At 43.3% G+C, this 22,848-nt stretch overlaps 1 protein-coding gene across 2 annotated transcripts in view; it reads right to left on the reverse strand.

Moving 5' to 3' along the window:
• The window catches only part of MGLL (monoglyceride lipase), a 105,389-nt gene that overhangs the window by 41,239 nt on the left and 41,302 nt on the right, over positions 1–22,848 (reverse strand). Inside the window, exons 1-3 of one of the 2 annotated variants that reach the window (XM_005485405.4) lie at positions 22,598–22,732; positions 21,873–22,011; positions 2,422–2,528 (exon numbers count right to left, since the gene is read on the reverse strand). In XM_005485405.4, the coding sequence (XP_005485462.1) occupies positions 2,422–2,528; positions 21,873–22,011; positions 22,598–22,607 (256 nt within the window). In that variant the 5' untranslated portion in view covers positions 22,608–22,732. Of the gene's footprint in view, positions 1–2,421; positions 2,529–21,872; positions 22,012–22,597; positions 22,733–22,848 lie in introns of those variants that run through there. The other variant, XM_074549789.1, reaches the window with a different exon arrangement.

Raw genomic sequence — 22,848 nt, forward strand, 5'->3', positions numbered from 1 at the left:
ATCCAAAGGAAAGGACACAAAAGGGAACACACTGCTGAAGTGATTTGGAATAGATAAAATATTGGAGGAAAATTTTAAACCTCCCAGTCTGACCAGAGCAGTTTTAGCAATGGAGGCATTTATGTCCTTCAGCTTTCACTGGCATTTAGCTCAAGATGTAACTTGTATTTCATCAAAGTTCATCCTTCGTGGTTGTCTCTTTAAGTGCAAAGATTATTATACAGAGCCTAAAAGATGTTAATTGTCTTACAGTGAATCAAGGCTCAGTTACATCAGCTCTTTGTGTAACACAACTGTGTTTCCATTGTTCTGCTTTCAGGTTCCTTTTCACCCTCTCCTCTTTACTGATCAGGAAAACGGAACTTACAAACAAAACTCTAAGTCTGACAGGGAGAACAAAGTTGCTAACTGACCTGAGAAATCAGATTTGTACTAATTGCACTGTTTAATCCAGCGTTATTAGGTATTAAAAAAAAAAAAAAAAGCCAAAACCTAAAACACCAAGAAATATTTATGTTTATCTAGTGAAAAAGATATTCAAAGAAAAAGAGAGCAAATAGTCACACAGCACCAAACATGTCTGACAGGAACACACACCTCAAAGACCCTTCTCCATCAACAGAGGAGGCATTCTCTGTATCAAATCCATGCAATAAATAAATGTTTTATAATTTCTTCTTGATTTGCTGCTCCAATTAATGCTATTTTAACTCTGCTTCTTAGAACCTTTATCAAGTTCTATGGGAATGAGGAGCTAAGGCATGGTGTTAAACATGCACAGAGAGCAACTGCAATCCTGGAGCTCAGTGCCTTTTTGTATGGACTGGCTGTGGTCTGCTAGCAGCAGCTGCAGGGGGAGCAGCATGTGGCCTCTTCCATCCCCCTTCCCATGAACTTTATGCCATGCAGACAAACAGAGGGGGATGGAGACACTTCCTACTGGGATTGCTTGCCTGCCTCCTGCTCAGAAGGAAGTGCATCAAAATGAATGAATCAACACTCAGAAACACTCTGCCTACACAGGGAGAGAGAGACCTAGGTGCTGAGTTAGGATGTTTCTGCACAGGTCAACTCTCTGTGCAAAGCCAGCCTCAAAAATGGCATGTGATCAATTGTTCCAAAATAAAATGTCACATGGGTTTTATTTATTTTCCTTGCAAGCTGTCTTGAGGGCTAGATATTCTCTTTTTCAGAGAAAATATAGAGATCATTTCTGCATATCAAGTGCAGGGCTGTGATCAAAAGTGAGTCACAAACAAGAGCAAGGGAAAGCCTTGGTACCAAGATTAAGTAAGGTTTTGCCTTTCCTCTCATGGGTAAATGTTGCAATGACTAATGTAGATTCAGGATCTTCAAACTCAAGTTAAACAGTCCTGTCTTTGAGGAGACCTTGGGGGCAGGTTTGAGTCTTGGCTTCAGCCAAGTCAATTGCAGTATACTTCCTAATGTCAGTGGATAATCTGCCCAAAGGACATCATATTTACACCAAGATCCATCTCATTTCAACCTGTCAGCTCAGAATCTGGCCTTGCATTTTGCCCGCTGCCATCATCAACCCCATTGATTCATTTTGCTGATTCTGATGGAGTGGCTGTCACAGGGAGCAGTAGTCTGCAATGATAAAATCAAAGCAAAGATCTCCAAGCATAAGTTATGAAGTTGAAAGGGTTTATGTGTGACAGGAGGCTACCAGAGAGCCAGGATGGGTGGCTCAAATATGTTGCTGGGATGTCCCCATCCATGCACTGCAAGAGACCTGGTGACACCCAGCACATCTCCATCACAGCGTGGGGCACAGAGCACAGCCCTTCAAGCAAGAAGAGGCAGGAACACCTGCCCAGCACTGTGTACCTGGCCCAGCAGTGCCCCACCGTGCTGGCTGAGGGCCAAAGGGATGCTGCTGTGCTGTCACAGCCTTGCACTCTCCTCAGAGGGTTTCTCTCAGAGCTGAGGCGCGCACAGCCAGCTCCAGTCTCTCTGCTGGAGTTGAGCTCAAAGGTGTCAGTGATGCCTCCTTGCCTCTCCATGTCTCAAGGGTGCAGCTGTCTCATTGTATCAGTATATGAAAGCTGTGGTGACGTTTCAGTCTCCCCTCTGGGATCACTTAGGACATTGACCATGAATTCAGCACAAATGACTCCTGGTCCCACTTCCACAGTGGGCATTACCACTTCACCCCCAAGAGACAGGTGGAAAAGAAATAATCCCTTACAGTGAGGTCAAAAGGCTGAGGAAAACTTCAAGCAAACAGGGATAGCTTTTACAGATTCAATATGCAGATCTCGACAAAGCAATCCTTTTTTCATTTATGTCTGGTTGTAAATATTTTATTGGCTCTTCTCTCACTGCTGAGTAGCTGTAATGGCATTTACTTCAACAAAGGCCTGAGCTGCTGTTAATTAAGCAGAGTTTTTTACTCACCATGGTCATGGGCAAACACAAACAAGTTGAGTCCTGTCAGCTTCTGGGCCAGGTCATCGTAGCGGCCGCAGTGCTCCCCAGCACCGTGCGCGATGAACACCAGGGCCCTGAAAGGAGCATCAATGTACAATCAGTAACGTGGCAACCACCCTGCAATCACTGCAGAGCGGCAAGGGAAACCATCCAATTCAGCAACAGCATTTCAGACATCAGCAAACACCAGGCAGGTATAGAATTTGCAGAGTTTGAGTACAAATTGTCACCCTGGCCTGCCATCGACCTGGCCTTCAACAGGTTGTTGTAGGATGGGTTCCAGGGAAGGCACCTGCTCATGGGCCAGAGCCACCACGGTCTGCTGCAAGTTCTAGATGCAGGTGGGCATCAGCATCAGTCCCTGAGCTGGATATCTCCATGGGCTTGAGGCTCTACATGGCTCCTCCAGTGAAAGTGATGCCATCTGTTTCTTTTGGGACTGGTATCTCTCTGTGAATATACCAACAATGGTATATTCAAATACCAACACTTGTCCTTAACTTTAGAACTTCAAACATTGCCTGATGCCCCAGAACAATCTAAGGTGGGATTTCAGCCAGAGAATGGGTTTCCAGCACTTTGCTTGGAGTTTGGAATTTTATCTTTTGACCCAATTATGGTGATTTTACCATTCCAGTTTCTCCCCCAAAACAGTTGCTTCACTTCTATGATTAAAGTGAATCCTACATAGCCACTGTGCAGACCAAGATAATAAAAACTACTCTAATAGACACTTATCTTTGCAAATACTTATATTTGAATATTCCAGTTTTATGAATAACACCTTACTTTTACTGGAATGTCATCAAATCAAAGTGACAGAACTTGAAACTCCCCAGTGTTTCTGCTAGATAAAATTAGTATAGACTTGGGCTAGAACTATAGCAGAAGTAACTATGAGATTACAGAAGTTCTGCTGGATTTGACAGGTGACTATTTAAAATCCAGTTTTAGCAACATAAGCATAACTTGTTTGTTTAAAAGGACCATTTGTCCTTGCAACATCAGCAACAACCAAACCATTTGAAGGCTACAAGTTTGACATTTTCAGTACATGAACAGTGAAATATTACAAGAACTGACAACATAAAACAATGACAGCAGTTAACAGCTAGGAAATTCTCCAACTTTATCTTAATTGAGGTTTTGAATACCTTTTTAGACAGTGTATTCACAGCAATGAACTGCTTAGGTCTTAAATATATTTAAACTTAAAAACCATGTTGGATGATGTAGAAACTCCTGTCCTAGCTCTTTAATTAGCACTTGCTTTAAAGCATTTGCCCAGCTGGGCAATTTAAAAGAGCATCCATCCAGACCAGAAGGACTGCACAGAGTCCACTGCAAACACAAAAGCAACAAGGCAAAGATGCTCTGGTATCTGTCTAACACCAATTAGCAAGGGTGACATTAGGTCATGTACCATATTTAACTTGCTGTGCCTTACAAATCCTCTTTAGTGTCACTGAAGGTTGCAAAACAATCCGTGTGGAGCAGCCATTCCTTCCTTTGTCATTGTCCCTGATCAATTGATTTGTCAAGTCATCAATGCACCTGGCACACAGACTGATTTTTGGAGTGCAGGATCTATTATTGTACCTCCAAATACTGAAGAAAGTGAGACATTGCTTACTCAGTGGAGAATATTAACTTTCTTCCTGAGGGCCCACTGGCCTGATATTCAACAGACTCAGCCAGGCTAGGTCTCTCTGCCACACCTCCTACTCCCACACCTCCCACTACCTTCAAGCTTGACAGCTTCCTTGCTCAATGTCTTACTTAAGCTCTTTAGGAGGCCTATATTTGTTTCTGCTGACTAGGCACAGAGATAAAGGTGCACCTTGGCTGACTGAATAAAGCCCTTCATTTCTCAGAGAAATATTATTTGAATTAATGCACTAAATGGCACTAAGTGAATGAAACCTAATGGGAAGTTGGCAAAGAGATCCCTTCCAGGAAATTCTACGTTCTTCATCCCTGTGACAGCAAAGCCCTTGTTTTGCTTTTATTCACACTGATACAGCATCCTTCAAGATGCTGAGAGCCCTCATTTTATGTGAAACCAAGTGAGAAAAGATAAAAAACCCACAGCTTGAGAGGGGCAAGGTGTTCCTGTGACCTTTCCTTCCACCTGGAACACAATTTCCAGGTGTCACAGAACTGAGCCTTTGCACACCACAGGGAACAGACCTGGTTATTATTTGTCTGCAAAATGCTGAACAAAACCCCTGAGCCTGTTTTGTGCCTTAAGAGCTCTAATGACAGTAGCTGCTGAAAGGACTTAGATACTTTTGAAAATTTTGTCCTAGCAAGTATCATAAACAAAGCTTAAAATTTCCAATTTGTTACACTGAAACAAAGTCAGCCTGTCCTGTTGTTCAATAAAAAGTGAGAGTGGCTTTACTGACTAAAAACTAGGTCACATCTACACAGCTCTTTAGCTCCAGCTTTCAGGTCTAAGCACAAGGGCCACATATTCAACACAACCTTCAAAAATTGAAATTAGTAGAAGTATCATCTGAACAAGGATTGAAGGATTTGGCTCTTTCACTTAATCTCCAATTTTCCATGACAAAGTAAGTTGGCAAATAATACCTGAAGGCAGTGTAACAAATACGATTTAACATATTTTCACTAGCAAGCTGCCAGGAAAATACAACAAACTATTAGATTGACTGACAGCAATTCTTTCCTGTATGTAAACATTTTTTGCAGATATCCCTGCTCTTAAGTCACAGTCTTCTTTTTCCTTACCACAATGGCTGGAATAAGAGATTATCAGAGATTGCTTCCAACAGAGTCATTTAAAATTAATATGGATCCTGCAGTGTTTGTGGTTTTGCAGGGCTGCAGTGCCTCTCTGGGCAGTCTCAATGAGAATTTTGTTCAAAAGAGGTTGAGAACGAGAATTTTGTTTAAAAAAGGGGAGGAATGTCTTCACCTCTAGCTCTTGCAGTTGTGCTGCTGAAATCCTTGCAAGTTTGCAGGTAGAAAACATTGTGCACAGCTGCAAAGCTCTCTGCAAAGTGCCCTGTGCCTGGATCCCTGCTGGTTCTAATGTCTCTGAGCACAGCACAGACAGCTCCTGTACCTCTGGTGCTTCAGCTGGTTTTGGCTGGTGGAACCGTGGTTGCTGAACAGCCCGGATCAGCAGGGCTTTGGCACCTGCTCAGGGCAGCAGCTCCTCCCAGGGCAGCCCCGAGCTGGGCTGGCTCTGAGCACAAGGCCAAGGTGTGAGCACGGTGGGACTGGGTCCCACGCTCCTGCTCTCACCCGGCTCTGCAACAGCAATTACGGGCTTTTAGAGGAAACCACTTTATTGACTGCTGCTTGCAAAAGCAACAGATGGTTTTTGCAGATTCCTGCCCTTGCCGTGGCCTTTATCACCTCCTCCTCCTGCCCCCTCCCCACTGCAGGTTTCTGCCTCCTGGTACTGCACAGCTTGGCAAACAGATGCACTTGCTTATTGCAACAAGAAGGAAGAAAAATATTTGTCTTTAATATTCAAATCAGCTACTGGCTGTTGTTTAGTTCTCTTCCTTGATGAGGTTACATGCACCCATGACCTGTCCCTGCTCCCTCATCTCACCTGACTGCTATCAGTCCCTCCTATATTGCAGCTGCAGCCTGTCAAGCTTTGTAAAACACAGGAATGCCACACCTGCAGTTAATACAAAGCACCTGCAAACACACCCTGTCCTTTATTAGGGAGTGTGGAAACTCTGGAGGCCAGGCTGCAACACAGTCCGTGTGCACAAATCCATGTGAACATGTTGTTCTCTTCTGTCCTGCCTCTTGGAGAGGTCACCACCTGATCCAAGCTTTAGCTGTGTCCAAGCCATCCCTATTTCTCACTGTAGCTTTACAGCCACCAATATTTCTCTTCTTGTGTAGGCAGCAGGTTTGCAGGGCAGGGTCATGCTTTAGGCTGCAGCTCTAGATAGAATGGCAATTCCAGGTTTAAAGGTTCTCACTTTTTGTTTTCCTGTCTTTTTGACAATTGCTCAGAGAGGCAATTCCACAGTCAACTGGAGGAGAACAATTCTAGGCAAAATAAATTGCAGCACTGGACTTACACACATGAGCAAAAGCCCTCTCAAACCAAGCCTGTTAGAAGAAAAACACACTGAAAGCACAGCCAGAAAGCTGCTGTGCTGTGGCACTTGGCAGGCCTGAAACACCACTCAGGGCTTGGGTCCTGCTGGGCATAGGACCCACGGTTCCTGCTTTGCTTTGAACAAAATTCATGTTGAAACGGAGCTAGACAGAGATGGTTGCAAGCAGGATGGTGTGACTTTAACATCTTGTGTCCTCTGGGGACAAAGCCACTTCTCTGGGACTCCAGGCTTGTTCTTTTATTGCCAGAAAATAACCCAAAACATTAGGGCTGAACCAAAGAAGGGAAGACAAGCTTCCTATGACTGCATGTATGAAAAATGCAATCTTTTCCACCCCATTCTAAAGCATCCCTCTTCAGAATAATATTTAAGTACTTGCCTTAACCTCAGGAAACTTTCTTCAGCACATGAAAGTCAACAGGACTCTCCAAGTACTGGATGAAAGCTAAAAACAGATTTATAAATGCTGTCTGGAACAAGGACTGATTTAATCACACACACAAGTGATTTCCTGAATCAAGCCCTCACAACCTAAGCTAATACCATATTATTCTATGGTAGGCAACTGTGCTTTTCATTTGGTCTTATGGATGTTGTTACCAGAACCAGATCAACTTTAACAAAGAACATCTGACGTGCACAGTTTTGAATTGCAGACACTAAATTCCTAAAGTAATTTTTAAAAACAAACTGACAGGAAAGCTCTGAGCCAGCTGAGCTGCCAGAAAAATGACTGGCTTAAGTACTACATTTTGTTGTGTTGTTTGAGCTGATTTATCAGTTCCTTTGTAGCTGAACAATTAACTTTTATTTACCAAAAACTGGTGACATTTTTAGACAAGCAAGTGGATAGTCACTCACAGATCTTTCAGTGTGTTAAAAATGGTATGTGTGTATTTTGCTTACAAAGTATATTGTAATGGAAAGTCACTGGAAGGTGTTCATTCTTGTGTTAGCTGGGTGAATGGGCCTCACTGTGAGGAATAGTTATCTATAATATTATAAGATTTGTTGAGGTTTAAGTGTCAATCTAATTTTCTAGCCTTGGTATTTGCTTAAAGGTTACAAAAAAAAATCCAGCTAATAATTTACAAGAACATGTAATGAAGAATAAAATTTTTGTTCACTATTGGTGATATTTTCCTTTTCTGGAGGGTTCTTCAGGCCCTTGCTTTGGGTGTAAGACCTGAAGTTTGGAAAGGGGGTTGTCTCTGTCTCTGCTCTTTGAGTCAGTTTTTGCATTCTTTTTTCTGGAGTTATTTGGGCCCCAAGACAACACTGAAAAAACTTGGGCCATGTGTAGGGGTTACAAAAAGCTATAGCAATCCCACTCATGTTATGAATGCTTGTGACCTACACACTTAGCCATGAGTTCAGCCTGGTGTCTCCAGCTGGACAGGAATATTTATGGAGTCAGGTGTTCCCTCCATGGCATCCTTCTGCCTCTAGGAGACATCTGAGCTATGTCCCCCAAAGGGGCAAGAGGGAGTGACTTTTCTCCCAGTTCCAATCCATGTTTCAAGGAGGCATCACACCCCAGGGCGTTTCTGGCTCTCTTGCTCAGGTTTTTGCATTCTCAGCCTCTGCCCTCCTGCCCCACAGCTTTGCCATGTGGGCCCATGCTGTATTGCACAGGCTCTGGGGAGCCACCTCTCTCCAGCAGCTCTATCACTGCTTTTCCCACTTCAGGGAAAAAAGCAAATCAGAATGTCAATAGCCTGGAGCTGAGTCTCTATCAACCCTCTCTCCAAATCAGAGACCATCCAGCATTAGCATGGATACCTCACAGAGCTCTGAATCTGGAGGAGTTTATCTATCTCTGGGGTTTAACTTTGGAAAACCTTTATGCATGAAAGAGCCTGTCAGAGGAACCTGCACTGTGCTCACAATACACAATTTCTGTGTGACTATACAGAGCTTGTGGGGCTCGAGGGTTCTGTACATTTGTGTTTGATGTGGTTTGATCTAGACTAGTAGAATCAGTAGCTTTATTCCTGTCCAGATCTTAAATTGGCATTCAAAAAACAAGCCTCTTCAGCAAGCTCTGTGTCCTGCTTTCTTTCCTCATTTCCTCAGGCTTGGAAATTCCCATGCAAGCCCTTCCAAAGGGGCTGCTGTTAGTTTAAGCCCATCTTGCTGTCTTACACCATAGAGATTTAGGGCTCAGTCTTAAAACCTGTGCCTGCTCCTGTAAGCAACCCTCTTGCAACAAGCCTGGTCTCATCAGACATCTCAAAATCACAACTCCTCACAAAAACACAGTTAGGAGGACATTTAAGAACTAGCCATGTTCTGAAACTGTGCAGAAGGAGTAACATGGCTAAGTTTTCCAACCCCCTCACAAAGCGCAGACATCATAAATCAGCAGAGCAGAGACGGATCCGGTTAGTACAAATATATTTCATAACAAAAGGTTCAACAGGATCCAGCTAGAGCCAGCACAAAACAATGTGCAGAAATAGTTTAAGCTGATTTATTGTGGGTTTTCAAAAAGCAAGCCCTCACTGAGAATAACTCATGAGAGGTCTAATACCAGGAGAAGAGAGGAAGGAAATTTCAGGTGGGGGTGGGAGAGAAAGAATTATTGGGTCCTTGCAACTGCATAGCTCTGGCTAAATCTCTGCAAAGTTAGCACTTAAGATCAGCTGTATTTAGTTTCAAGGAGGCTTTGCAGCAATATTTTAGGGGACATGAAGCTGAGATCAGAGGTGAAATGCCTAGTGTGTAGCTTAACATTCATGGGTTGGATCTTCCCATCCTGTTCTTGAATAAAACTGAGGATGAGGAGGGATTCCATGGACTGCTCTGAGGGGACACTCCTCCACTTTGATATCAGAGATGGGATTTGCCTTGGCAGAACTGCCTGCCAGACCTGCTGCTCTGAACCTGCAAGATCCCTGGAGACCTGGGCAACCCAGGGCTGGATCTGAGCTTTCCAGTGGCTGCTGCCCTTGTACAGCACACAGGAAGCCTGGAAAGGAGGATTATGACTTCTGCTTCCAACAAGAAAAGGGGTAGGCATTGTCACACACACAGGGCCAAGGAAGGGATGATGTGGGGGGACAGAACTGCCCCAGGACCTGACTGGGAGGAATTCTGGAACTGGACATCCCAGCACTGTGCTTTGTCTGCTTCAGCCCTTGCTCAGTACAAGGGAGATAAAATGGAGGTCATATCTCCCAAGGGGAGCTACAGGGAGAGATGCACAAAATAGTCAGTGTCTGTCTGAAAAAACTGTGCAAAACATTGCTTAAATAGAAGACATCAGCTGCAAAATTCAAGTCAGCCTGAAACCACCCCCAAATTTTTTAGATTAGCTTTAGGGTGTGGAGGGAGAATATGACAAGAAACGAAAGAGTTTCTGGCACAGATCCCTTTGGAAATCAGGAAAAATAAAGTACTTCTGGTTAGTTTGATTAAAAATTCATTTTGACTTGGAAGCACAGCCACTGCAGGGCCACCACTCTCAATGGAGCCCCAACAGACAGGGAGTAAGAGCAAGAACAGTTTTCACAGACTCTCCCTCCTCTTCACTTGCACTGAATGTTTAATGATTTCCAAAGGGACAAAAATGACTGTTTAGCCAGTCGTGTAGCAGTTTCTTCTTGAAATCAAAATGCAGACACTGCCTAGTGAGCTAAAGCCTTGGAAATAGGAAGGCCTGTGTGGTGAGATGGACTGTCCTTTCCAAGCACGAGAAAGCTGCAGTTGAAGGGCAAGAAGCTTCTGCACTGTCACTATCACTGAAACTCAGCATTACTCACTAGTTCAGTACTACACCTGCTCTCTGAACAAAAAAGGGTTTTTTTATATATAAAAGTATGTCTCTGTTTCAAAGTAGCTGTGCCAAACCAGTTCCTTTTTACTGAACTCCCTTGAAGTCTTGGCATATTCAGAGCACTAGAACCTGTTCCAGTGACAAGTCATTATTGCTGCTGTTTGTTCATAGCCTGAAATCCAACTCAACCCTAATAGAGGGGAAGCTTCCTAGAAAGGAACAAGGTGTGATTCATTAAGGGATGAGCTCAAGCCATGCAAGAATGCTCCTTACATGGCATCCTAGCCACATTTTTACAATTTAATCTCACTTTTTGGCATAGCACAGAAGATGGAAATAGACAGCAGTATTCAGTTATTGAGGTGAGGAGTTTTAGATATGCCTCTGTATCTTCCAAATGATGGAAATTATTTTATTGAGTAAAGCCATCCCCCTGGTTAGATCCACACAAGTACATGGTAATCTTTAAGTCCTTAGGAACATGCTGCTTGCTTGGTTATTTTCAAATATTTGTTAAGAAGGGTTTGTGGTGTGAGACAAATAATCAAGTGCTCCAGAGAATATCACATCTAAGTGGTGCCACTTATGGCACCTGCTGGAGTCCTGTAAGACAAGTCTGCAGCCTTCTTCTGACCTCAATTCTTTTGCAAGGAATTTTTATGCAGGACATCACTCATACTCTGAACCCAGGTGCACCAGAGGTTCTTCAGAGTCAATCCTCCCCCAAGATCAATGGGTCTCAAAAATGGGCTTTTCCATGGTTCAGACTCTAGCATGGCTCTGATCAGCTCCAGTCTCAAGCTGCTGTTTCAGGGAGTAGTGGTACAGACAGCTCATGACCAGCAGTACTGAAAACATTGTTTCAAGGAGAATTCAGCTCAGCACCCCAGCACCTGTGCAGGGAAGGGGCTTTTCAAAGCACGCACCTGGCACGAGAGGGTCAGAACATTTCTGAGCTATTCCTGCATATTCCTGAAAGTACTTTGATCAGGCATTTGAGGCTTATGTGGGCAAACCTTTGCTAGCTTGGAATCACAGAATGGTTTGGGTTGAAAGGGACCTTAAAGATCACCTGGTTCTAACCCCCCTGTCATGGTCAGGGACCCCAAGCTGTGAATAAAGAAGGAGCAAGAAAGGAGATGGCACTTTACCCATTCTGTGAAGTCAAGATACTATGTTATTATAACTTTTTAATTCCTAGTTGTATGGCAATGGTTTAAAGAAAGACTTCAATTCCCTGAAATACTTAGACCCAATAATACTGTTTGTGGTCAGGCAATTCCACTCCTAATATGGAAGTCCTGATTACTTCCTGCACTGAGTCAATTGCCCATCCTCACTTTTACCTTCCTGACCCAATTTTGTCAGCAGTTCTCTGTGTTGGCAGAGATCTTAATTGGTTTTCCTTAACTAACTGACAAACTTGTTATAAGTTCAGATGTCAGAGGTAGCATGGGTCTCTAAATTGCCAAGTTTTTCCACATGATTTTCCAAAATCTAGGGTGGAATTATCCCACAAACTTAGAAGCTCAAGGATTTATTTCTTAATCATAAAGGGCTTATGTATATTTTAACATATTTTGAGATTAAACACATTAATTTCCAATGAAATCTTGGCACATCCCAGTGCTGTACTTCAGCCTTGCCCAGCTATGAGAGGAATCTTTGCAGCAAGAGGCTTTACAGGCTCTGTCAAAATCAATATCAGCAGCTACTCCTCTGGGAAATTAGGAATGTCACAGGCAAAGCGTTTGCCAAGGCTTTCAGCATGTTCCAATTAATTTACTATTCCATGTTTGCTGTAGACCAGAGGTAGGAAGGAAAGTTGAATGTAAGCAGTTCTACATGAGACATGGAATGCTGCTAAGACAATGATCACTGCAACAGGAGCTTTACAGGCCGAAATGTTTATTCATGTTTTGGAACAAAGTGAATTTTGGCCACAGATGAGGTGCCATGGTTTACCCTACAGATGACTTAAGAGTGGGATACAGATTTCAGCCTATGGCTACCAAATCAATATGTGTTGTTTCTTGGCTGCACTGACCTAATCTGGGTGTCCAAAGGCTTTAGCTGCTGCAGGCTTGGTTCCTAAAATGTTATTTTATTTCTAACACCCAGGCAGCTTCACCTCTCTCAGTGAGGGCTGCCATGCTAACACAAATAAGGAACCTACCTGCCTTGAGTTTTAATCACTGCCTTGTTGATTTGCTCTCAAAAAGGGCTGGATGTAATAGCTTTAAGTTCCAAAATGTGAATGGGGACCTGTCCAACTGGTGGTGCAACTACTAGAATAAAGATGGGCGGTAACAACAACAAAAAAAAGAGTATCTAGTTAGATGAGTCCTTGGCTGCAATCATTTTAGATACAGGCAAAGAAAGCCAAAGGCATGTGGGATGTCTTTTCTGCAGAAAAGCTTAAAATAGAAAAGGAAATCAATACTCATTTACAGTATCTGGCAGTCACTGAACCAAAACATACATGTACACCTACAGCTGAGCAGAAATAACATTTATTTAAACCACAAGCTGTTATTCTGCTGCAGGAATGCTGTGTTTCATGTGGAACACTTCACCAGAGACTGTACCACATATTTCTGACCATTTTAAAAAAGCCTCAACAATATCCAGAGCAAATGCTTTCAATACCACAGTTATTAACCCCACAGCTTCCACTCCTTCCGTTCCTGGCAAAGAAAGAGTGAGAGCTGGTGTGGAGGAGAATGTGCCCAGCAGGAAGCAAACCTCTGATGGGCAGGACCCTCAAATAATGCTTCAGAACAGAAATGTAAACCTGTGTGTAAAAATGAGGCAATGTTTCCACTATGCAAAATTACAGGCTTCAAAGGAAGGAATAGAGTTTAACAAATCAGCATTCCCCAACCACCGAAAGTGAAATGAAATGTAAACAAAGTGAATCTGCTGATTGCTTGTTTTTTTCCCATTCCCCAGCTCTGAGAAATGTGACCAGTAAATAAACAGGATAAATAATAACAGCAGCTGGCTTTTGTACAACACTCCTCATACAGAAAACCCAAAATGCTTTACAAATGGTGCAACCAGGGCACTTGCACAAGGCAGGGATGAGTGGCACCTCAAGAGATTCTCTGATCCATTGCCCCACCCAAGCAAGGATCAACCCTCCTTCCCACTGCCACATAGACTGAGCACAGAGGTAAAAACCCTTTCCTGTGGCAGCACAGCATGCCAGGGGCAAGGATGGACGCACAGTGTGAGTAAAAACCTGACTCTAAAGCAGCCAGCAGGAGCCCAACAGCAGAGTTCAGACATCACCATGGGCTCCCTGTGCTACAGAGAAGGGGGTCACAGTGAACCTGGAAGGAATAAAGTCAATTAAAAAAAACCTTTCTGTCCTAATGACTTTGTGGGCATCTAAAAATGTCAGAAAGATGCTCTGTGCATTTTCAGGACAAGCTGGGTTGAGATGTTCCACATCTCTTTTTTGGGGACAGACAGAGGCTGACAGTGCTGGTTGTTTGATGTCTTTTTAATAACATGAGGTTATGAATGCTGCTCAGAATACAGATTTTAATGCTCCAGATATTGTAGACTAGCCCTCACATAAAATTGAAAAAATGAAGAAAAAGCTTAACCATTAAGTCAGCTGGATGTTATCTCACAGAAATTTAATTACTTACTGCTTCCTTGTCACTCCTAATGCCTTTCACCCAGCAAATTAAACCGTTGCAGATTTCTGGAATTGACAATTGAATTTGAAAGCCCACTGAGATAGTTTTGAAAATAGAAGTTAAAACTATGTTGAAAAATTATAAAAATAAGCTCATCTTGTCTGTTGGTGAACCAACAGACCTGCTGATCTACTGCAAATTAAACCAAATTCTGTTTTAAAGAAAGGCCAATGATTTAGGTCTTATTCCCTCACTCTGCAACCTTCAAGCTTGAGCAAGGAAGAAAGAAAACATACAGAGCAAGACATTTATCACAGGTCAGAGAGACATCTGAAAAAGATCAGCAATCTTTCTTGTACACCAAATCTATAGTAGCTTGTACATTTTCTCCTTACCTATCTGTACACAACACCAGAGCAAATGATAACCACCCTGTTACTGCTGAATGTTTGACTTAAGCCCAGTTGTCAATATTTTGTCTCCCTTTTTATCCCCTGTTCTTTCTTTTCAATGATTGCCACTGAGACAATTTACTTGCAGCAGAAGTAAACTAATTTAGCAGAGAACAACTAATTCATCACTTAGGAGATTTTATTTAAAATCTCTCTTCAAACATCAAGCATTCTTCAACCACCAGCTGCTCAAGAAATAACTTACTTTCTCTGGCAACTTTCATCTGGAGACTCCAGCCCCAGTTTGCATCACTTGGCTGGATGACTACACACAGTTGTAGACAAGGAAATAAAAGTATGGATAAATTGTAAGTCTGATTCTGTAAATCACTGGTCATTGTGTGTAATGACTGTCTTGACCATCTTCTGCCTGTTCTCTGTTCCTCATTGCCTCCTTTTTTCTGTTTTTTGACACTAAATTCTCCAGGTCTAGCAAGTTGCCTTTGCCACCACTCAGTATGGGAGGATTCAGAGGCTTCCATCATCAAGTGAGTGCCTGCCAAGCAGAAACAAAGATAGTTCCTGGCTGCAGAGCCAGTGTCTGACACAGAAGGAGGGACTCTTTCATGCCAGTAGAAGTCTGGTGTTACTCAAACTTCGTGCCTCATGAAGTTTGGTGTTACTCAAGGCTCCCTTCAGACACAAACATACTGCATGTGCCTGAGAGGAACAAGCACATTCCCAGGCAGAAAAAGACCAAGAACAAGACCTATCCCCTCTCCTACTGATGGGGATATCCCATAGGAGAACAAGCTTGGAGGCAGGTAGATCTGACTGCAGTGATCACCAGGACAGCTGCCACCAGCTGTTCCCCTCCTGGCTCCAAGGCCACACCTTGGTACCACTGTGTGGGCAGTGACTCTGGTCAGCTTGGGGATGCCTTCCTGCCACCACCACCAAGTGACTCACCCAAGCCTGGCTGCTTCAGAAGACTGTGGTTGGGACTAGCCCAAGGTTGGTATTTGGGATTGCTGCACCAGTATTTTTCTTTCAGTTAACATAAGTGGAAGAGGAAACCCTAGAGGAGATATAATTTTAATGATGTCTAAAAACTTTACTTACCCTGATGTTTGCTGATTTCCTTCTTTCCTGTTATGGACAATAAGTCATACTGACACAGGGTCAGAATGTCTGTGCTGTGGAGGACAGGACAGGGATGGCTGGGTGCAGTTAAGGATGTGACTGGTGTGGGATGAGGTAAAGGACCTGCCTAAACACATCTTTAGGGATCTCATGGGCCAGATGCAACACTATCTCCTTGGCTACCTGGAATAATCAGCCATTTGCTATCAGGGTTGGGTCACATCTCTTGCATAAGGGACAATAGGAGGGTTCAAACTCTGGTGGCTTCCATTCAAGTGGGAACACATTAGGACAATGACACGCCTGAACCTAGGGAAGGCAGCTCAGCCAAATCTGTCTGCAGGGACAGCTCTTAGAACAATGCAATTTCCCTAGAAGAACAAAGAGGTCAGATGTTCACCCTGACTTTAAAAAGGACAAAGTCACAGCAGTCTGAAGGGAACTTCCAAGGCCAACTCCTCTGCTATAGACATCTAGAAAAAATAGCCTCTTCCAGCCAGAACAGCTGTACAGCCAGTTCTTATAGATGTATTCACAGTGATCTAAAAGAGCTGCTGTGTGTTCCCAAGGGATGTTCCAGGAGTGCTAGAGAAATTGAAGGAAGGAACTGTGTGCAGCTCTTTTATTATTTTCACTAAATCTGTATATTCCTTGTAGCAGTGAAGTAAAGCGCTCTTGCATCTGGAGCCCTGCTATGATCACTGAGTTGTCTGCTTCAGCTATTGTGTCACCACCAACAAATATCTGGTTCAGAGCATTCCCAGTTTGATGAGATGAAGAAGAGATCAGTGGAGGGTCTGCCCAGGTTAAAGATCTCTAAATGCTGAGTGACCAACTTGGGCATCCATTGGAGTCATGGCACAAAGCCAGTACTGATCATCACACTTGTATTCCAATTAAAAGCAAATGAACTGTTTGTTTCACAGATGCCAGGTTTGCTTATCCTTCAGTCTCTGGCAGAATAATGAGCAGAAAAATTATCTTTATAACACTATCTTTAGACCATTTTTCTTCTTTTCTCCTGTTTCTACCTCATTCACCATGCTGAACAGCATTGTTTCCAATTCATCAGGTGGCACACAGAGCCAACACTGATTTTGCTTTTTCTTGCTGCTCTCAGGATCAGGATGAAATATTGCTGCTTTGAGACTCACAACAGGGAACTCCAAAAGTCACCCTATTCCCAGATACTGATGCCACAAAATTGTACACCTGTGCTCTGAAGCAGATCCTAACAGGGCAATGAGCAAAAGGGACAGTTTAATTACAATTGTTATTCCATTTGCTATTCACCTTTTCCCTTGGTTTCTGGGGAATACAAGGCAGATTTGCTCGTGGTGGGCATTCCTGTGGGGACTGAAAAAAAATTATGATACTGAAGAAGCCTGTTGGAAGTATCTGCAGTGAGAAGCAAAGCAGCTCCCCTGTCTGTCAGAGTCCCTCTCACACAAAGCTGATTTGCTAATTTGCCCATCCTCTGGAACCACATAAGGAATCATAAAAGGATGCCCCCATTCACAGTGAACAAGACAGTCACATGGAGCAGAGATAACAGAGGCATTAAAGGAACACACACAGCTGATGAGAAGAAGGGATGCTTTAGAAACTCAGGCAGTAGCAGTACAGCAAGCAAAGCCTGGAATGTTGATTTGACAATGATCATTGTCATTTCCCTTTGCAGTGTGATCAGAAAAACAGAGGGAGCTGAATTCATCCTACAGCAAACTGTGCTGACATAAGTCACTCTGCATCCTACAGATTTGGCTTTAATTTTGAGTTGACCTCATTGGTACAAACAAAGTGTCCTTCAAGAATGATGCTGAATTAGAAACTGCTTGAAATATTTCTAGAGACTAACACAATACACTATAATTAAAGACATTATAATCAGTGACTTGATTTCTTTTGCTCTGACTTCACTTTGCCTTATTTATTTATTCATTCACTTTGGAAAGGTCTGAAAGTCAAATTCAATTTTGTCATTTGCTCATGCTGGGAGCTGCGCTGTTCTTCTGGAAATGGCATGGAAGTGCTGGTAATGAGATGCCAAAACCATCAAGCAATATTTACAATTTAAGGGCCAGTTCAAATACAAAAGCAATTTGTATTTCTGCACCACAGGCACATCTGCAAAATCTTTGGGGAACAGAGAAATCTGTTTTCTCCTTATTGGCTTGGCCTTGCATTACCAACAAGTCAGAAAGAATGGCAGGTGTTCTTCAAAGAGTAAAAGAAATGTAAAAAGTAAATAGAGAAGTGGGTGCCTTTTGCTTGTTTAATTTTGTATTTTTAAACACATCTCAGGTGTAGAACTGAAAGAGCTCTTAGAAAGGCACTGTTTACCCAGACAATTGCAGCTCTGTTTACTTAAACTGTGCTCACCGTGTCTGAAGTTGAGCCAACCCGTTCCAGTGTAAGTTAACAATGGCCCAGGAATGCCTCTGTGACCCATGGACAGAGAGCCACAGGGGATCCAGGCAACCCTCTAAGCCCGCCTAGAGACCACTGAGAGATACTCAAGCACCATGCTAACTATCCAGGTAATGGTTTCTCTTTGGTGACTGAGGAAGCTCACATTCATATATGTCTGGAAATCACATTTTCAAGTGCATCCTCTAACTTCAAGGGTCTCAGCTTAAAGTGACTGATCTGCCAGGAGAGACTTGGGCATCATTCTGTCTGAAGTTAGTGGCAGGTACAGCTATGAGCACCTTTGAAAAAATTACTCTGAGTCAATAAATCTCACAGGATTTACTTGAGGTCAAGAAGAGGGGCTAAAAGCACCCCACAAAAAGCTATTTGTGCTTATCTAGGTAATGACAAGAATGGAGGAAGCATCTAGAAAAGGCTACAGGGACCAAGACCACAGAGGAAGAAGGTCACCTCTGAAGTTCCCCGGGCCCTTTAGGGGCCTCAAAGGAAATGTCTTGACTTCTCCTCCCAACTTTCCTTCCCCTTCCTCACCAGCATCTATTCTTAGCAGCTTTGTCTGAGAGCTGGGAATAGAACTTGGTTTCTTAATTCCTCACCTCGTGTTACCTCATATTTTGTCTCAGAGTGCTCAGGGTGGTGACAGAGGTTTAAGCCTTGCTTATGTTTACACAGTGACTGCTTTCCCATTAAATAGGGTTTCTTTGGCTACTGGGACATGCTATAGGCATGAGATCAGCCCTGTTTGGTTCTAATGATTTAATTCCTTCAAACAACATTACAGAGACCTGAAAGTGCCATGCTTTGCCCAGATCCTAAGCATTGCATTCAGCAGTGAGCACTTGGTGCCAAAGAGTTACCCATTTTCATGGTCCACAAGTTCTGCTGTTGGCACAAAACATGAAAACAACACCAGAACACACTGCTTTTTCTTCCCTGCTACATTCAGCAAGGGGAGAGCACTTAATTACACTTTAAGATGGAACTGGCTCAACAAGTTGGGCAGCCTGCAGGGCTGCTGGCCAGGGAAGCTGCACCTGCACTGCTGCCAGCAGGCAGCAAAAGAAGACGACACCCAGGGCCCAGCTCTGCTGTTGGGAGTGACTTCCCACGCCAAAAACAAGTGGAAAACACTGTCTTTCTTCTTCCTTAGCCCCATTACTCCTTACTCCATCTACCCCATCTAATCATTATGACATCTGAGTGCCTTTGTGTGTCAGCTTCCTGTGAAGTAATCACCTAAATCCCTCTCTGAAACAAAGCAGACCCTGCTGAGGAACTCACAATAGGTGCCTTTCACTGGCAGGACAACCTTGGCCTCAGTGGCACTTATAACAAAGCTTCCATATGTGCACCAGTATGGGCTGATCAGTCAGATCAACACCACACAGGATCAGAGCCTGAGTATTTGTGAGCATGAAGCAGTAATGCCCCTCAAAATTTCTCCATCTTCCTGAAAAAAACAGGTTTTTGGTGGTTGTTCTTTTGTTTTTTTTTAAATATGCTATAGCACATTAATCTGCTACAGACTTCTATCCACATTTATGAGTCTGTTTGAGGAGATAAAAAAGAAGCACCAGCTCCAAGGGGTGGTGTCTGTCAGTCATCCCCACTTTCAGAGACTGCCTGGCCATTGTCTGCTCTTCAAGCCCAGGCTAGGGCTACTTTTTAATATTTCCTTTGGCAGACATCCTGGGTTTTCCCCCTCCCTGGGGGAGGGATCAAGGGCGATAAGTTCTATTCTAATAGAAGACAAGTCAATGATAATCTTTGGGCATCTGCAGTGAAGAGGTATTTCCACAGCCCTAGCTGGGATTAGGCACATAATGGATCAATGAAAGATCTCACCATTTGACGGTTATAGCATCATTCATTAGCGTTAAGATTTGAACCTGAATCAACAATTGAGCTAGAAGATTGAAAGAATTGCTTTCAGTATTTGAAATAAATTGTAACAGGCCTGTAAAAGTCCCCTGAGGTGTCTCTCTTTCTCTCCCTATCCATATATATAGAGAGATCGGTTCTGCTGAATGCTTAAAATTAGATGAAAGTTGCTGAGCTTCTACACAGGAAGAAGAAAAAGCAGAGCTTCTTATGTAAAGTGAAAGGGGGCAAAATAATGTATTTTTGGTTTGCCTATCAAAGCACTTCAAGAGCAGTCTTGATCACAGGATCCAGGCACTGACTTGTTATTCAGTCACTTACCATGTCTCATATATAACAATTCACGAAGAGCTAATAATAAACAATACGCCCCCTCCTTATACACAAACATGCAAACACACACACAGGAGCTCCTTGTAAATGAGTAACACTGATCCCATCCACTTTTCTTGTCACAAAACTAGGACAAGTTCACTCTTAATTAACTGTTTGGTGCACAGACCAGTAAAAAATTAACTACCCAGAGGACTTAGACACCAAGTTTTCACTCTCAGCTACTTATCATTTCTGGAACAAAGATCCATCCACCCACCACTAATTTGGTAAGAAATTAAAAGTGATAAAAAAGCAGTTCCACAACTGGGTGACAAATTTTATGGGTAGTTAATGATTAATTACCTCTATAATACAAAACAGCCTGGTTTTACTGTAGTACCTTAATTTCATAGCATTATTTTTTATATAAAGGCAATTTTCAGGTTGGTGCAAAGACTATGTAATGCATCAGTACCAAAAACCTTCCTCCTGGTTTCTGAAAGGCAGCGAGTAGAAGCAACTATGAAATGCTCTGTAGACCAGGAGATCTTGACGCAGACCCTTGTCCTACAGCCCAGCCTGGGCCATGGAGCTGTGGTGGGGTGACTGCACTGTCCTCCCCTCTGGGGCCAGTATATTTTGGTGCTTGCCCACCCTCTGTACTACCTGAGTGCTAACCCAGCCCTATGTTATTCCCACTGTCCCTTAGTTTTGTAGGCATAAACCCCAAGGCCAGCTAACTTGGACTTGTATCCCTCTCTCAGAGCAGTTGCCAGGCTGGTTTGGGCAGAGGATGGTGTCTAACCTGTTGGGTCACCAATAAATAAGGATAAAGTTTAACTCCCTACTACAGATTGAACAACTTGTTCCTGTGACTGTTCTCTAGCTATATAAAATCAACACAGCTCTTCCTGTTGGCTTGCAGAAAAAGTAAACAATTAAGCAATATCCAGATTTTTATGAAGTAGATACCTACATAACTAGTGGCAGCACAAATACATGCCAAGCCAGCAGATACTGGAAGAAGAAAGATCGTAACTACGGGAGCCACATCAGATCATAATTAGTACAGAAAACTATTAAAGAGATTATTTAAATTATGACAAAATGTTAGAAAAAATTCTCTATCCGATTCTTTGTCTGCATTTATTACACAGGTCAGTTTTGAAATTGCAATTGCCAGTGAGAGAGCTCCCTGAATCCTTTACTAAGTATAAATAATTTAACACCAGTCCAAAAGCAATGCAGTCAAACCTTCTGCCTGTTGCCCTGCTACTACTATTGAAACTGAACTCAGATGCTGCTGTTAAGTTTGTTGACAGTGAGAAAATCAGCAAGAGTGAACATTCCAAAGCCTGTATCCGTGCCCTCCCTGACTGCCTGTGCTATTAGTTTGGGGATAGCTGTTTACTGCTGATAGGCATCAGCCACCTGCCAGAGCAGAATATTGAACTGCCAACCAAACCAGCTGTGCGTGGAATGACAGCAGCTCCGCGTTTATACCTGCAAGGCTGACTCGAGCAAGTTAAGGTTTGGAGAATGCAATTTTTACAGTAGAGACTTTCTCAGCTGAGAGAAAACTCTCTTAGGGGCTCTATAAAGCTCCATGTACTCAGCCCAGTAATGCCAGTCAAGCTATAAACAATATTCGCATTACCAGAGTTGTATCTAATGATAGTAGAAAGGACATTTGCTTGAAAGTGCTCACCTGGGAGATGCTTCTGGCTTCCAATACCTGCAGAAGAGGTACTGCCCATCAGCATTGATGATATGGGGCAGATCCTTGTATGGGATGTTCTGAGGACTCCGCTTTGGCGAACTTTCCTCTGGCATTCTGGAAGAATGACCTGCAAGGTGTTAGAAGAAAAAAGACACACTTTAAAACAGGTGGAAACAAGATAAAAGCTGATGGGCTTGGCAGCCACAGACACTCAAGAAAGTCAATCAGTAAGGCAAGTACCACTGATGGGAGGCTGCTCCCAAAACAACAGCCAAAGAGCCCCCAGAATCACTGCTTTAAACAGAAATGTAGCAAATGTTTTTGTTCAGAAAAGCCTCACATTTAGAGGTAGAGCATTAAGCGGGGGAGGGAACAAGAAGAGGGGAAGAGCAATCCACCATCAGTACTTCATTTACGGCTTTCTATTCCACACTTCTCCCATCTGAGTTTATTTTGCATCATTTTGTGAAGCGGATCCTAAAGAGAATATTTTAACTGCAATCAAGAGCAAATTATGCAGCAATCGCTACAGATATGAAAAGACAGCTGCATAAAAGATTTATCTCTGACGGAACATCTCCAAAGAACAGTGGTGGGTACACAGCAGAGGTATCTGCCACCGTGTCATCATTAAGATCTTCTCTGACATCTCAGACAGGAAGGTGGCGGCGGCGGCGGGGAGCGAAACATCTCCAAGAGAATTCGCCACGAACCTGTTTTCATCCTGTGCAAGGGTTTGCATTCTAGAGAGGAGCCGGCATCGCAAGTCAAACGCAAGCAGAGGAGGCTTTTTGCATCTCGCTGCGGAGCCGCGCTCGCAGCCCGGCAGCCCCGCGGGTCCCTCCCGGCGCTGCGGGCGCGGGGCTCGCCCCGGCTCCTCTCCCGGCTCGCTCGCTCTCGGAGGAAAGTCGCTTGGGTAATTCACCACTTCTCGTTCATCACTTTTGTTTTTTTTCTTCTCAAA

Source organism: Zonotrichia albicollis, chromosome 12, assembly GCF_047830755.1.
Source record: "Zonotrichia albicollis isolate bZonAlb1 chromosome 12, bZonAlb1.hap1, whole genome shotgun sequence".
Taxonomy (NCBI): domain Eukaryota; kingdom Metazoa; phylum Chordata; class Aves; order Passeriformes; family Passerellidae; genus Zonotrichia; species Zonotrichia albicollis.